At 33.7% G+C, this 16,869-nt stretch overlaps 2 protein-coding genes across 4 annotated transcripts; one reads left to right on the top strand and one right to left on the bottom strand.

Moving 5' to 3' along the window:
• The first annotated feature begins 3,670 nt into the window (after window positions 1–3,670).
• LOC141843181 (APO protein 4, mitochondrial) lies at window positions 3,671–7,657 on the top strand. Of its 2 annotated transcripts, XM_074731222.1 has the most exons (5): window positions 3,671–3,814; window positions 3,893–4,005; window positions 4,125–4,668; window positions 5,422–5,674; window positions 6,548–7,657. In XM_074731222.1, the coding sequence occupies exons 4-5, from the start codon at window positions 5,427–5,429 to the stop codon at window positions 7,266–7,268; spliced, it is 969 nt and encodes a 322-aa protein (XP_074587323.1). In that variant the 5' UTR covers window positions 3,671–3,814; window positions 3,893–4,005; window positions 4,125–4,668; window positions 5,422–5,426; the 3' UTR covers window positions 7,269–7,657. The 2 variants fall into 2 exon arrangements, with proteins under 2 accessions (XP_074587323.1, XP_074587322.1); XM_074731221.1 differs by having other exon boundaries at window positions 3,671–4,005.
• A 1,347-nt stretch (window positions 7,658–9,004) lies between these two features.
• On the bottom strand, window positions 9,005–14,808 carry LOC141843646 (uncharacterized). Of its 2 annotated transcripts, XM_074731699.1 has the most exons (8): window positions 14,697–14,808; window positions 14,468–14,580; window positions 12,651–12,756; window positions 11,864–12,046; window positions 9,990–10,469; window positions 9,823–9,906; window positions 9,633–9,724; window positions 9,005–9,226 (listed from the first exon to the last, which is right to left on the bottom strand). In XM_074731699.1, the coding sequence occupies exons 2-7, from the start codon at window positions 14,513–14,515 to the stop codon at window positions 9,657–9,659; spliced, it is 969 nt and encodes a 322-aa protein (XP_074587800.1). In that variant the 5' UTR covers window positions 14,516–14,580; window positions 14,697–14,808; the 3' UTR covers window positions 9,005–9,226; window positions 9,633–9,656. The 2 variants fall into 2 exon arrangements, with proteins under 2 accessions (XP_074587800.1, XP_074587799.1); XM_074731698.1 differs by having other exon boundaries at window positions 14,468–14,808.
• Window positions 14,809–16,869: the final 2,061 nt, after the last annotated feature.

The following is a 16,869-nucleotide window of genomic DNA, read 5'->3' as shown; positions in this document are numbered from 1 at the left end:
CCTCAAATTTGAATTGGACAACGTAAAAATTAAGAGTAGTGATTTTTTTAATTAATTGAGAAAATTTTAAATGCGGAAAGAAACAATTTGATGCGGAGGGAGTATTAAGTATAACTGGAATGTAACATGTATTTTTGGAATTATGAAAGTTGGGCACGATAATATTAAAACTTTCTCCTTCATTAAATATCAAATTTTTAATGATTAAATATCTATAAATTAAATTACTGATTTTTTTTAGAAAATTAAAATAACTCATGCTCTATCTTGGAGCTGCACAGGTAAAATAGCTCTCTTTACCTTTGATTGCTTTTATAAAAGCACACTATTTGAAGCCAAATCAGCTTAAATGTAATTTTTCTATTTTTTTATCAAAAAATTTATTTCTATATTTTCCTCTTTATTTTTTCTCTTATAAGTAATATTAAAAAGTAAAAATAAAAAAAATATTTTATTAAGGTTTATAGTTTGTTTTTTTAATAAAGCGGTTTTAATTGAAGTTGTTTTATCGCATAGGGGTATTTTAGGTAGAAAATTATGAGTGAATCTTTTTTTGATAATTGTTTTTTAAAATAAGACACTTTTAATGATATGAATAAGAAGGGCACCTTTTAAAAAAATGTTCTTTCGACATCTTATTATATTTCTTGTACTCAAAATATATATTATACAAAAATTAGTAGAAAAATACTGTATCTTACACTTATGCTTTTAAAGCAACAACAACAAAAAAATCAAAATTGTAGTTTTATTCAACATTGTTAATTAGATCCATCTAATAGTTTTTATCATGTAGCATTTTTTATTGTAAATCTAGACATTTTGGTTAAAATTGTTATACCCATGTAGTAAATTTGGCTAAAACTATTTAAATGCTCATTTTGAGTCATTTAGTATTTTGAAAACATAGATATAATCAATGATGAAGAATGCACCTATACATTGACATTCAAAATTTGAACATAAAAATATATAATGGTTAAATATTTTTCCAATAGAGAAGAGGATGGAGGGGGAAAAGAGTAGTGAGGTGGGAGAAAGGGGATGCGATAATGGTTTACTCCATTTTTATCAATCGAGGGGAAGAGAGAAGATAAAAATGAAAAAGATGAATTTATCTTTGCAACTCCACTCATCACAATGCATCATCATAATCCACCTATCATCATCGTGTCTTATAATATTTTGTTATTGCTTACTTATCGCAACGCCCCTCCCATACTCTTTATCTCAATCCCCTTCAATATTATACCACACGATAATTTGATTTACTAGAATGCCTCACTATCTTTGTGCTTGTCATTGTGTCTCTCGTGGCTCATCTCCTCATCTTTTCTCAAACAATGTAATTTACTTCAATGCCAATCATTTTATTCATTGTTCATAATGCATAAAATTGTAAATAAATTTAGTGTGACTTACTAAAAATTTATTTATATTCATAAATTCATTAAATAAGTAAATTTGAATAATAGGTATTCAGATTGTAATTCATGAATACATATTATAAATTGATTATGAATAATATTCATAAATAATGCATCGTAAATAAAATTGTTCATTGATAAAAACTTTTATCAAATTTACCAACAATAAAATAATAATAATAACTTGAGATGAAATAAACAAACATGAACAATTTACCCACCAATAAAAAAACTTGAAAAAAATATGGGAAAAAAAACTTTCACCTACTTTGGACGATAAAATGCAATTAGCCTCAATGTAAGTCACCTCGGTCATTGTTCATCGTTGTTGGGGATAAATTTGGGATTCCTGATAGGAATCTGTGTCCTATCTTACGAAAAATAAAAAAGATAGTTGAAAGAGGGATAAATGATTAAGGATCAACCTCCAATAATCAATAAAATTGATTAATCAAAATAATTTTGCATCATTACTTTATTGTTTATCCCAAAAGATTACATAATGACTTTATATATAACTCTAAAACAATACCAAGTCAATATAATAAATCTAATAACTTATTAAAAGATAATTATTAATAAATCTAATGACCTTATCTAAATTAATAATAAATCTAATAACATATTCTAATAGATAATATTTTCCAACGTCCTTCAAAATAACTTTGTCCTCAAGGTTGATCTTTTTCTTCTTCTTTTTCTTTCGATGATTTATACAAAAGAGATTCTTATTGTGCAGCCATTGAAATCTCCTTTTGACGAAGTCAAATGACCTTTTATAATTTTTCCTTTTTCTTCGCTTAGCCTTGTGTCAGGTCTTGACTTCATGAGTTGTCGAATGTTGTTGAAGATGACAAGACATTATCGCTTCATTTACTAAAATGATGGAAGTAGAGATTGGTGTAGTTTCGATAATTTCAATCACGGGGATCACAATGATGAATGAATTCTCCTTATCATTAACAAAGTTTAACTCATCGCATAAATTATCTTTATAACTATTTTCCTGTTGTTGTGTTGAAATTGCTGATTTATTTCTTCTTTGATTAGAGTGCTTGAGTTGGAGCCAATGATAAAAAAATTCTTCTTATCATCATCAAAGTTTAACTCCTCGTGCAAAGTGTCTTTATAACTATCATCATCATCTTCTTCTTCATCTTCTTGTTGAGATTGATGATTTATTTCTTCTTTGATTGGTGTGCTTGAGTCGGAGGCAATAATACGATCCTTCAATTCTTGTACTATTGTGACCAAGGATGCTAAAGTTTCTTCAAATTTATCCATCCGCGCATCGTATCTGGTTTCAAATTTATCCATCCACGTATCATGCTTGGCTTCAAATTCTATAGCTCATTTGTTGTCGGGTAAAACTCTTCCAGTCGTCATGTCAGAGTGGATCTTCCTCTCTTAAGGTCGGGTTAAGACTATGCTCTTGTTAGTGGGTGTGTATTTGAGATGTCGAAGAAATTGATACTTGAGGATATGCGATGGTAGTGAGGAAAAAGAACTTTGCTCTGATACTAAGTTGATAGGAACTCGTGTCCTATCTTGCGAAAAATAAAAAAGATAGACGAAAGGGGGATAAATGATTACTTCAAGTGGATCAACCTTCGATAATCAATAAAATTAATTAATCAAAATAATTATGCATCATTACTTTATTGCTTGTCCTAAAAGATTACATAATGACTCTATATATAATCCTAAAATAATACCAAGTCAATATAATAAATTTAATAATTTATTAAAAGATAATTATTAATAAATTTAATGATCTTATCTAAATTAATAATAAATTTAATAATATATTCTAATAAATAATATTTTAAAAGAGTTATTTGAATAAGTTATCCTGTCAATTTCACACTCGGAGACGACGAATGCCTAATCCTATGTTTGTAGGTTAGTCCTGTTTAGGGTGGACGTCTAAATAGGGACGAAAACAAAAAGATTGGCACGAGGACTCTAAATGAAGACAATCATAACGATTGATAGGAAATAGAAGGAGGATAAATAGGGACGAAATCCTTATCATTATTGCCCATTTGTTTTTTTTTTATTATTGTCCAAATCCAAAATCACATTACAAAATAATAATAATGATAAATAACAGCGATAAAAAGGACAAAATATCGGAGCCGCTGGATTGCTGATCAACGGCGACGTTTTCCTTGTCATTTTCCCACACGCACCCGAATAAAACCCCAACTCAAGTGATTGGGCGCACTCCGATTCGAGTTCCAGTTCCCTCTTTCCCTGTTCCCACTCCATTTCCAATTTCCAGTCCCGATCCCTCGCCCTCCTCTGCCACCTTCGCAGAGAATCCTCCCCGCCGAACTCCGTCCCGAGGTCTTTCCGTCGCCTCTCGTCTCTTCTCGCTCTTCACGGTTTGATCTCCTTCCTCCGCTGCCGGATCATGCTGCGTTCTTCTGTGATCGACTGACGTCGACGAGGTGGTTTGGTAGGTCTTTGGTGATCCGTCGTCTGCGGCGGCGATCGTGGTGTTTTGGGGACCGGAGGGAGGGGAACGATGGCGAGCGGAGAAGTCAGGAAGGTGTCTCGTGAGGACATACAACTGGTGCGTGTCTCTCCCCCTGTTTGTTAGGTTTTGGTTCTTTTGATCACGATCTTGCCGCAAGCCGCGCTCTTCCTCTTCTCTTCTCCTAATTTTTATTCTCTCTCTTTTTTTTTCTCCAGCAAGCAGATCCAGCAAACAGACAACACCAGCAACAGCAGCCCTAATACTTCTTCGTCTTCTTCTCCCAGCCCTAATCCTTCTTCGTCTTCTTCTCCAAGCCACCAACACCAGCAGCGACCTTCTCCTTTCTATGCTGCCCTATACCAGCAAGAGCAAGAGCCGACTGAGCCACCAACAAGGCCAGTATTCCAGCGTCACCCAGATTCAGCCGCTGCCCTCTTCCAGCCTCTCTTTGTCTTATTTTTCCAGCAACTAGCAACCTCTTCTTCTTCAGACCAAGAGCGGTAGTTCTTCTTCTTCCCCAGCAGTATTCTCTCTCTTTTCCAGCAAGCAACAGCTGCAGCGTTTTGTTCCTTGTTTTGCTTTGGCCAACGGCAGCAACTCCTGCCTCTTCGTCCAGTCAACAGCAGCAAGTGCACTGCTATTCACCACCGTCGTTGTTCATCGCTGGAGTCTAGGAAAGCCACAGCTGGATCCTCGTTTTCCAAACTCTTCGGTACCCTTCGATCAGACAGCCATTCCTTATACAAGGACCAATTAAAGGTAAGGATTGATAAAATAATTGTATGTTGATATTGGGAAATAATTGATTAAGTTGGACAAATTACAATTGTTGTATAGGTTCGATTCTCTCGAACATTTCATATCAACGAAACATCTCCATTGTTTTGTCAGTCAAAGGAAAATTCCGAAGTATATTTTTTTATTTTATTAAATTTCTATTTAGGTTGGTTTGTCTAGATTAGGATGCAAAAAAATGAGTAGATATATAAATTTGTTATTCGATAGTTGAGGTCTCGTGTAGGAATTGATATTAAATCAAGGTAGCGGAATCAACGTTTAATCCATTGACTTCGACCTTAGTCAATTATCATATTTTTGTGTTATTATTATTATTAGATATTATTTCGAGTTTGCTGAGTTATGTTATATTGTACTTATAGATACAAGTTCGAGTGTTTTTCCTCAATTAATACAAAACTGACTTTGTTCTGGAGATTATCTTTCCTCAACCAGTACAAAACAATTTCATGGTATAATGGATATTAGGATGGCACAAATAAGCTTATATTCATCTATTACAATAAATTGCATCTAAGATGGTCAGTTATATTGGGTGAATCTATTTTGGTTGGCTATTACAATTACTGTGTACTGAGTATACTTGCAAAAAGCACGAGAGGCCCATTCTCATTCCTGCACTTCTATATTTCATTTTTTTGTTCTTGATTAGCAAATGGCCTCATCATTGTTCTTTATATGATATTTGATATTTGCTATTTGATTTACTTTCAGGAATAATGCACTTTATGAGAAAAACTTGTCATTGTCTCTCCACTGAGTTGAATCCTTTGTATACGAGACACTATGCCTCCAAAATTGATTGGAATAAACTTCGACCTATAATTTTAAATAGAATAAGAAACAGGGTAAATGACTATCCAATTAAGAGCATGATTCCTGTTGCAATAGATGTCCTTAAATCCCAAGAAATTTTGCGGAAAGGCGTTTCTGTTCTCCTCAATGTCATCCCAGTGAAGGCATGCAAGTAAGCTACTATACTCCTAGTTCATTTTATAAACGTGCATGTCCATAACCATGTCTAGCTCCCCATTTTTTGTGATTTTGGAATTAGGAATGGCTAGGAGTTCTTCTTCCAAGGTTAATTTTGCCAAACTAATTGTTGAACACGTGCCAGAATTTAGTTTAAAAAGAATTACTCTTTTCTTCACTAGTTTTGTTTTTGTATCGAAAGAGTTCTCTTTTGGAAATATGGTTCTTCCCTTATTTGCCTATCAGATCATGTCTACCATTCTTTGAGACAGTCCAGGCAAAGATAACAAACATCCTTAAGGTTTGGTGTATATTATTGTTTTTTCTTAATCACTAGTGGAGATTTTTTTCCATATACCCACCATAGTTCATAACGGAAGTTACATTGTATGAACTTATACATTTTTGACATAGTTTCTGCTCACTGTCTGAAATCATGGATTGATTGTCAAACATCCTAAAAGGTTTGTGTATATAATTGTCTTTTCTATCTATCTGTTTGTGAGATTATTTTTTCCTCTTAATCACCTGTGTTGATTTTTTTTGTTCCAATCCATATACTTACCATAGTTCATAATGGAATTTACGTTACAGGAATTTCTACACATTTTGATGACATTGTTTCTGCTCTAGTCAATCTGTATGAAATCATGGATTGATAGTCCTTGTCCACCTTCAATTTTTAACCCACTCTAAAGAGTTTGATGCTTTTTCAAGCCTTTGTTCCTTGACCCACCCTTTAACTAAGTATTATTTCTCTTTCCTCTGTATCTTCTTGTTCATGATTGCATATGAAATTTCCATAAGCATTCATTGGTGTTAACATCATTTTGATTTGTCTTGATACTATTTCGTCATATCATTTCAGCTCCTGTCCTGAAGTCTATATTGGCAGAACTGGACATCAGATAAAAACATGCCGGGGATTCAAACAGAAGACTAAGAACCTTCCACACAAATGGACAGAAGGAAAATTAATTGACATCCTTCCCCAAGTCGAATCCTATCATCTCCAACACATGTGGAAAAGCATGATAAAGCATGATCAGAGATTCGACTTGCCTCGCGTTCCTGCGATTCTCGAGCTGTGCTATCAAGCAGGAGTAGAAATCGACGATGAGATTTTGTACAGTTATGGTAGAGAATCCTATGATGGCATAGAATATCCAGGGCAGGTTGCTACCCCGCTGGGAGAAGACATCCGGTCAATTGCTCTGACCACCCTGGACGCATGGGAGAATCTCAGGCTGGGATTGCAGAAGCTTCTTTTTGTCTACCCAGTGAAGGTCTGCCAACATTGTTCAGAAGTCCATGTTGGTCCAATAGGGCACAAGGTTCGGGTTTGTGGGCTATTTAAGCACGAAAGCTGGAGGGGGATTCATACGTGGAAGAGAGCAGAGGTGGATGACCTGGTGCCACCAAAGATGGTGTGGCACCAGCGGCCTCAAGATCCACCGGTGCTGGTCGATGACGGGCGAAATTTCTATGGGCATGCACCTGCGGTGGTGGAGCTCTGCGTCCAAGCCGGAGCTAGAGTGCCTCCAAAATACTTCTGCATGATGAAGATTCATGGAATTCCTAGCAACTGAGCTTTGAATGGTCATCCGCTTCATTCATCAAGTTCATGGTTTGGTTTAACAATTTTGACATCGTTGTGTGCTCCGTTATTTAGGGTGGTTGCTCGTCGAAGGTAGGCATCAACATCAATAGCAAATTGATCATATATTTATACTAATTGAGCATTGCTGAATCTCGAGTCTCAGCAGTTAAAGAGGTTCTATGATTGCACTAATTTATTTTAATATTTATTTTCTCATATGAATGTGTAGGATGAGTGGTAGCATATCGGAACATTTTTCTTTAATTTTTTTTTATTTTTTTATCAGATGTTCAGTTTGTCCCAATTAATTTTGGCGTGGACGGTGTTGTTTCATATTTTGTTTATTAAGTAAATTAAGGAAGTGAGGTGATTTCTAATAACGGTACTTGCATATGTTGTGTGGTCATATGGATGATCAATATCAATTAGAACGGACTAAGGACGGGTTTCAATTTGTTACGGACATTATCTTCTGTAAAATTGATTAATGTTCGTCATGAATTCATTGTGAGGCCCGTTAATAAACACATGTACACCTCTTTAGTTTATTGTTATTTCATAAATATTTGTTTTTCTATTTTTTTGTTGTCTTATTTCCTGTGGAAATTATATATATAATCGATTCAAGATCAAACTCAACTGAAATGGTTTAGGTTCAAATTCAATTAATATTGTTAAATTACTAGGTATTAATTATTAGATTATTTCTGTTAATTAACCTAAACAAGAAAAGAATAGACAATAATTAAATACATATTAAGATTAGTAAGTTTATATATATATATATATATATATATATATATATAATTATATATTATTTTTTTTATTTTACAGGATGTCAACTAAAATAAAATCGAACCTGAAAAATTAAGTACTTTTCCACTAAAAACCAAACTAATAAATAAAAAATAAATTCAATTGAATTCAGCTTCTTAAACCTACACTACATATATATCGTATCCCTGAGAGTTATTTAATGAATGAAAATGTTTTTTTATAAAAAATTAAAGTTGTGAAGAGTAATCATGAATTTTTACATATTGTGATTACTGTTTTAAAAGATCGTTTTATTAGAAGATTACATAACATATTTAATATGTAGTTCCCTGACAAATATTTTAAAAAGTATTTCAGGCAGACTGCAAAAGCAATTCAAGTAGTTTGTATCTTAGAAAGAATTATTGAAAAATTTAATGCATTATATATTACTTTAATAAAACCTATTGCATATTACTTTAATATTTTTAATATATATCACATATATTCTCCCATATCATAAAAATATTATATCGTTGGTCAATTTAATCCTCAAAGAATATCAGAAATGAAGTGTCCATCATTTAATTTAAATAAACAAAGTTAAACCATTAAAATGATATATACTTTTTTATAAAATAAAGCATACATATAACAAAAGATGCTTTGAACATTGTCAATATCTAAACTCATCAATGAAATCACATGAATTTCATACCTACCATGTCCCACATGTATGGGTTGACCTTCTGATCCCATCCATGACCTGCGTGTTGACCTTAATTGACCAGCCAACTTTCAATAGTTTAAACTCTTTCATTTGCACGATATTATTTTTGCTTGTGCAGTAATGAATAAATAAATAAATAAGGGATAGTATGTTTTCCCCTTTTTATTTCTACAATTGCAACAGTATAACAACCATATTCATTAATTACTTCGCATGGGACAATGAAAAGGCAAAAGACATACAAAACACACTCAGTGGCATTACGAAAGGACACCAAGATCTTAGAACACAAAATTGAAGTGCCACGCCCCTTTTCTATCTATTACAACACAAGTCATCACAGAATCTTCTAATTGGCAGCAAATAATTAACATCTTTCAAACACATGCGAGTTGGACAACTCAGCGAAATCCCGAAAACAAGCAACTTGTCAATCCAATATGTACAAATGCCTGGTCAACCTGCACATAGTTGCACTGTTATTTGGTGTCTGAGTGTCGGAATCTGATACGAGTATGATGGTAGAGAGATGAAAGGCCCAAGTATCAAAGGTGAGAACTAAGGAAACAGAAGATCCAGATGGTCCATTTACTATCAACATAATCGCCAATTTCATTTATATGTTTCATTCAAATACAACTAGATATAGTGCTAGTAGTAGACTTTCTAGCTTAACACCAGACCCAAAAAAGCTTCATGCTTGCCTGGGAATTAATTATAGATAATTATCCAAGAATTCAGGAAGATAAACAATAATGGAAGTTAGTTAAGATTATATTACTATGACAAGTTCTTTTGCTTTTATTGTTAGGACTGTTCTAGAGATTGTTCTTTAGGAATTACTGTAAAAAAAACATAAAAATATACCTGGTAACAAACTACAAGAAATAGTCAGTCACTTCCGAAATCCTCGTAGCTGACTCCTTCGGAGATGGTGTCAAGTTTCCTCATGTCTTCTTCTGAATAATAAAATATAAAAAGTTGATGGCTCAAAAACATAATTCAAGGTGAAAAATTACAGAAGGGTGAATGGAAAAAAAAAAACAAAGAAAGTAACCTTTTAATTCCCTTCCTGGGGAGTCTGAGAAGTTATTTGAATCATGTGGAAGATAAGGAGATCTATCATAATTCTCTAAAATATCTGTTAAAAAATAGTATGTTACAAAATAGAACAGAAAATGAAAAATAAAACAATCCATTTGAAATAAAATGATAGGAAGCAACCAGCACAGTGAGTGAAATCATCTGTTAAATCTGAAAAACTGAAATTTCGGGGAATATGACTAAATCCAAGTGTAGACGTATCAATGTCCAAGAGAGTATCATTTAATGGCTGCCCTGTCAATTCTGAGCTACTGAACGATCCAACTGAAGCATCTCCAATGGATTGGTGTGTTTCCAAGATGCTGCTGTCATTACTGAATGGGAACTCAGAATTGTTCAAATAGTTAGGTTCTGACTTAATTATTGTCCTGTTCATTCCCGGAACCCTTGACATATTGGAGTCATGCGCAGATAACATACTCGTTGAGGGATTCATGCTCGCGCCAAGAATAGAGGAATCATTGCCAAGATAGTTTCCTTCTTGTCCTGATGATCTTCCATTCATAATGACATTTGGAAAACCTCCATTGCAAATCATGCCATCAAGCTTAGCAGGTGAAGATGTGTGTTGAGATATATAGCACAAGGGAGATTGATGCACTAAAAAAAATAATGATATCAATAATTTTCCATAACAAGTTTTTTAATTCATCCACAGTAATAATCATTAATCAATAAAGAGTCAAGAGATTAAAGTAAATTAGTTTTAATAAAATCTCACCACAGTATTCCAAGCTTTTGTTCTGCACATAAAGCAAGTTCACTACTCAGGTCTTCAATCTTCACAGTGAACTGAAGTTAGTCCTTACAACCTTCTATTACTATATTGAATGCATTTAGTCCTTAGCCAATTATTTGTTAAGCAAAGGAACAAATTCACAGTTATAGATATTTCACCAAACCTGAGAATATGACCTATTGTTACGTTGACTGAAAAAAAAACTTGTAATAACTTATTGGTCAAGTTTAATAGATGTTGGCTGCGAATTGCATTTTCCTTAGCATAGCAGCAATCAGTAAATGACCAAATCATTTAGACATACATCTGTTTTGTTTCTTTTACATTATCAAATCACAACAGCAATCAGTATATGTTTTCTTTTCTTTCTATTCCACACCATCCATCACCATCCTATGTGTATTTAGATAATCTTGATATGTTAGAACTTAATTATCAATAAAAAGATCTAAACTCATCTAAAGATTTTGGTGCAAGGTTTCCACTTAACAATCAATTTACACCTAGTATCTTTCAGTAAATAAAGATTAAAATATCATTTCTAATAAAGTTATCCACAATAGCTATGGATTTTAATTTTTTTTTAATAATGCAAACGGGATCAAACTGATGCAGTCTTTATGACATAAGGCCAATGCAATACAAATCAAGGAAAGAAAGACTTCACACAATATTCACACACTTGTATAAATTCTGTAGTCACATCTCTGACATTAGATGCCATGAATTCTTTAGCCAATGTTCTCCAAACTACATTACTCTAAAACTGAATAAATTGAAGCATTTCCCCTCATAGAAAGTGAGACAACACATACACTTATGTATTCAAGAAAATTTCAGACATATTACTTTTTCTCTTACTGTTTTGAAGAAATTAGTCCAGTATTCTTTCTCCCATCTAATGTAGGCCATGCCACTTAAAAGTAAATCAACAATTTTCTAACAGATCTGTGACATATCCGTTCTTTGAATATAGCAGCATCCAAGTATGGAAGTTAAGACAGCCAAGTCTTAGTTAATAACATGAGATTTACACTTTACAAATATTTTAAAAGAAAATATTGAAAAGAAAAGATGGATAAAGATCACAATCCAAATTCCTAGAAATTAAAAAGTTGAGTTAAAAGACAAAATGGCATATCGTTTAAAAATAATCCCAAAGATTTTTAAACAAGCTCCATGCCAGAGCAATACAATATAAGCCAATTACAATAAGCATCTAAATAAGGATTATAAGAGTTAGAAAGAAGCATACTAGCAGAAGAGTTAGACCCATTGGGCAGAGGTATGCTAGACACACCAGATGGACATGCTTTCTGCATCATCTCAACTTGTTTTTCAAGGAGCTTGTTGAAAACCATTATCTGATTCTTAACAATAAGTCTAACATGATATGCCTCAAAAAATTCTCGATTCTCTTCCTCAAGTTTTTGCCAAACTGTAGTGCAAACAATGTGCAAAGTATTATCATTCTTATAATAACCAACTATCATGAATTGCCCATAACTGAAATGCAAATCAATAATCATCCTGATGGTAGCTTAGAAATTTTGTTAACTGATTGTCTATATAGTGCCATTTTGCAGATATACATGTAGATTGTTTAGCATTTAATAACAGAAATCAGATAAGAAGAATTAACTTAATGCCTCTGATTGTCCCTGCTCTTCAAGGCTCCATCATTACTGGAATTACTTTCCTAAATCAATATTTGATGATTTAATAGCACAATTGTAATATCAGCCAAATTGTTGCAGGTAAACAATACTGAGCATGATAAAGTTCAATTAAAGTCTTGCATTGCCATACTGCACCTATACACTGAATGTGATCTGAAAGTATAGATAAATATTCAACAATTTTCAACTCTTTGCACGGTTTTATTGCAGATACATCTAATAATTCCAAAAGATCAACTTATTAACAGATAAATCAAGTTAACCAACATGAAATAGAATAAAAATAATCTAAATAGACAGATAACTAGAATAAAATCTCAATATGATACACTTCAAGATATAATACATATATTTATAAACTACCAAGTTGAGTGAAACTGGGCTCTATTTTTGCCTGAATAGATAATGTGTCAATTACTTCTTTCTGATTCATATAGAGCTGCAGGCACCGCTCAATAAGGTTCTGAACCTGAAATTTTAAAAGAAAGTAATAACAAACTGGAACAATGCATAGGTTTCGATCCAAAATAAATTCAAACAAACACACAACAGATACAGAGATGGCTAATGACACTGGGAATAAAGAAACCAGATACGTTGGTATGACTGTGGTAAATAGATTAAGGCAAAGATAAGAAAAGTCACAAAGCATTAAGTGCATTAGTTTGTTATTTACACACTGTGAAAAGCATTTATTCAAATATCATATTTATGATGATTATACTGATGATAGAGTGAGCACCAATAACAACAATGGGAAAATGGTAAATCATGGAATTTAGGCCAATTTTGTTACATGCACTTAGTGGAGGTCAACCGAAAGAAACATTGTTTAAACAAGTAAATAAAGCATAAAGTATGGATATAGAATGAGCATTTTTTAGACAATATATAAAGTATGAATAAGGAAGTGTGACGCTAAGAGTGACATATGCTAACATTAAATTGAGGTTCTCTAAGGGCTCATTAGATTAACTGATAGGCTGATGAATCTACTGTAATTAACTTGGACTTTGTTACTTATGGTTTAGGGCAATGTGATTTAAGCTCTCTTAGTGTTTGCAAGTTTCTCCTGTCCAAAACCACAATTAATTGTGAACCTCTATTTACTAGCACTTAAAGGCTGTGATATTGCTACTGAGACTGACAGGCCATATAACCACAGGAAGATTATCCATGTGATAAAAAAATAGTTTAGTACACGTTTTTAGCAACCATCAAATGGAATGCACCATTGAAGTTTATGATTGCTTGACTGAATTCCATAAAGCATGCCTCCTGTATAACTTTTCTTGATAATCACACCTAGTATAGAATTACTTGAATAAGGAAGATTGCATATTATCCTGATAAAATCAGAACCTTGACTTCCTTTTGACATATTTGAACAATAGGCCATTTTTTAAAAAAAAACAATTGTTGGTTTTCCCAGTTCCTTTTCAAAAGGAAGTGAAATTGTTTTTGAGTATGTCTTTGATAGCAATTTCGTAAGACAATAAGTAAATTCGTAAAATATGTCCTGGGTAACTAAGGTAGAAGGAAAAAAAACATGCATCATTGGCCAATCAAATAGAACTGAGAGACCTCTAACTGCAGGATAGTCATTTTTGTGGAGTCATATCACAGTATACTCCCCCACCAACGAGAAATAATCTCGTGGTGACCCGCCACCTACAGCTGCATCCTCAAGGTCATCCTACTAATCCACTCCACATAGCACCCTAGCTTATTGGTGACGAATGGGGCTCACCTTAGTGCTACTAAGGTCCAAGATAAGTGATCTAACAATTCCAATGACCATTCACTTCGACAGTTTGCCCTCCACCATTTTAATTCATGGATCATCTTACATTACCAACTTGGAGCTGTAGAATGTTCCTGTCTACATCTCATGGGCAATTAGCATCGTTCACGTAGTGAAAATTAGTCTGAAAAATGTTGTATCGTACGCAAAAAGTAAATCGTCATGAGAAAAAAAAGGCTAACGACAACTCAAACATAGAAGGCGGCGATACAAAACATCGCTTCCGTACACTCACTTCTCTTACGGCATACCAACAAAATCCACCAAATCTCAGCGCTGAATAAATCAGACCGACCGCAACAAACAACCAAAAAGGAGGCGACACGATCGCGATCAAAAGAACCAAAACCTAACAAACAGGGGGAGAGACACGCACCAGTTGTATGTCCTCACGAGACACCTTCCTGACTTCTCCGCTCGCCATCGTTCCCCTCCCTCCGGCCCCCAAAACACTACGATCGCGGCCGCAGACGACGGATCACCAAAGACCTACCAAACCACCACGTCGACGTCAGTCGATCACAGAAGAACGCAGCATGATCCGGCAGCGGAAGAAGGAGATCAAGCCGTGAAGAGCGACAAGAGGCGAGAGGCGATGGAAAGACCTCGGGACGGAGCTCGGCGGAGAGGATTCTCTGCGAAGGTGGCAGAGGAGGGCGAGGGATCCGAACTGGAAATTGGAAATGGAGTGGGAACAGCGAAAGAGGGAACTGGAACTGGAACTGGAATCGGAGTGAGCCCGATCACTTGAGTTGGGGTTTTTATTCGGGTGTGTGGGGGAAAATGACAAGGAAATCGTCGCCGCTGATCAGCAATCCAGCGGCTCCGAGATTTTGTCCTTTTTATCATTTATCATTATTATTTTTTTGTAATGTGATTTTGAATTTGGACAATAATTAAAAAAAAAACAAATGGGCAATAATGATAAGGCTTTCGCATTCCTATCCATCCATCCATCAATCCATTTGGATGTGAGTGCGTTTGGATGGGCGTTGAGACCTCCTTCTTTTCCCTATCAATTATTATTATGATTGTCTTCATTTGGAGTTATCGTGCCAATCTTTTTGTCTGCTTCCCTATTTAGACGTCCACCCCAAACAGGACCAACCAACAAATACGATTAGGCATTCGTCATCTCCGTGTGAAATCCCACATTTACCCTCAACAGCAATGAACAATGAACGAGGTGACTGACATTGAGGCTAATTGCATTTTATCGTCCAAGGTAGGTGAACGTTTTTTTTATTGTTTATAAATTCGATAAAAATTTTTATCAGTGAATATAATTTAAAATTTTATTTACGATGCATTATTTATGAATATTATTCATAATCAATTTATAATATTTATTCTTAAATTGCAATCTGAATACCTATTATTTAAATTTACTTATTTAATTAATTTATAAATATAAATAAATTTTTAGTAAGTCACACTAAATTTATTTACAATCTTATGCATTATGCTAGCATTGAAGTAAATTACATTGTTTGAGAAAAGGTGAGGAGATGAGCCACGAGATACACAATGACAAACACAAAGATAGCGAAGCAATCTAGCAAATCAAATTATCACGTGGTATAATAGGTAAGAAAAATCGATAGAGAAATCTTCACACAAAATCTTAAATACTCAATTCTCAAGAAATCACAAGCATAATAATTAGAATTGCGGAAGTATATCAGAACTCATGGTTTATAGTCGATTTAGAGCAATGATCTTCAATTTACAGATTCTCTTAAGAATTCAGAACATTTTGTCGATGGAGAATAAAACTAAAGCGTCGTTCTGCAAACTGGGACCATAACCCCTTTTATAATTATCCAAATTTATTTATTTCTAATTTGGCCCCTCAACAAATTAAAAATTACACATGTGATATCTACACTATAATATTCATGACAATTAAGCCCTTAAGTTAAATTTTTTAATCATAATTTTGATCACATTAATATTTGGTTTATTTTATTGATGACATTAGACATTTATAATTACAATTATGATCCCAAAATTCTAATAATCTCCTATTATATCATATATGTAAATTTATAAATGTGTTAACTTTAATGAGCTCAAAATTTTATCATCATAGTCATAGGGTTTCCTTAACAATCTCGTCCATTAATTATATAGACATAGGATCAATGTAGTCTTTGTTGTATCTATCACAACTAAATCATCAGTGGTCACGTACATCAATATAATCAAATGACATAGATCAATCATGAATGTGTGGCATGAAAATTACATGCAAGGTGATCTATTCATGTTAATTTTCAACTGGTCCTCCTTAACCAAAGTGAGATCAAAATATTAACTTAAGTTATACAAAGTGTAATGAAGTAAACATTAAACTTTATATCTGATCAGAAAAATCTTACTATATAACCAAACATATATAGAAAACATATATAGTACAAACTCCCACTAGATCTAGATTTCATCAAATTGAATAACACACATATGAATGGTATGCTCATAGAAGACATTGGCTGGTAAACCCATTGTAAAAAGATCTGCTATCATGAAGTTTGTGTATCGAAATCTGCCCACTTTGTACTCTTTCTTTCACAACAAGGAACTTGATATCGATGTGCTTCGATTTTGTCGAGCTCCTATTGTTGTTAGAATATAATACAACTGATCTATTATCACAAAATAACTTCAATGGTCTCTCAACCATTCCCAAAATACGCAACCCAGAGATAAAATTTTTCAATTATATTCCATGATTTGATGCCTCATAACATGCTATAAATTCTGCTGCCATGGTGGAAG

The sequence above is a fragment of the Curcuma longa genome, chromosome 12, assembly GCF_044706935.1.
Source record: "Curcuma longa cultivar G26 ecotype Majalengka, Jawa Barat chromosome 12, ITB_CL_G26_1.1, whole genome shotgun sequence".
Lineage (NCBI taxonomy): Eukaryota > Viridiplantae > Streptophyta > Magnoliopsida > Zingiberales > Zingiberaceae > Curcuma > Curcuma longa.
The sequence above is the reverse complement of the archived record's forward strand: the minus strand, read 5'-3'. Positions and strand labels throughout refer to the sequence as shown.

Coding starts and splice junctions, on each gene's coding strand:
- LOC141843646 (XM_074731698.1), bottom strand. CDS start 14,515: ATGGCGAGCGGAGAAGTCAGGAAGGTGTCTCGTGAGGACATACAACTG. Junction 12,757..14,467: donor CTCGTGAGGACATACAACTG/GTGCGTGTCTCT, acceptor TTAAAATTTCAG/GTTCAGAACCTTATTGAGCG. Junction 9,725..9,822: donor CCCAGGAAGGGAATTAAAAG/GTTACTTTCTTT, acceptor TTTATTATTCAG/AAGAAGACATGAGGAAACTT.
- LOC141843181 (XM_074731222.1), top strand. CDS start 5,427: ATGCACTTTATGAGAAAAACTTGTCATTGTCTCTCCACTGAGTTGAAT. Junction 5,675..6,547: donor ATCCCAGTGAAGGCATGCAA/GTAAGCTACTAT, acceptor ATATCATTTCAG/CTCCTGTCCTGAAGTCTATA.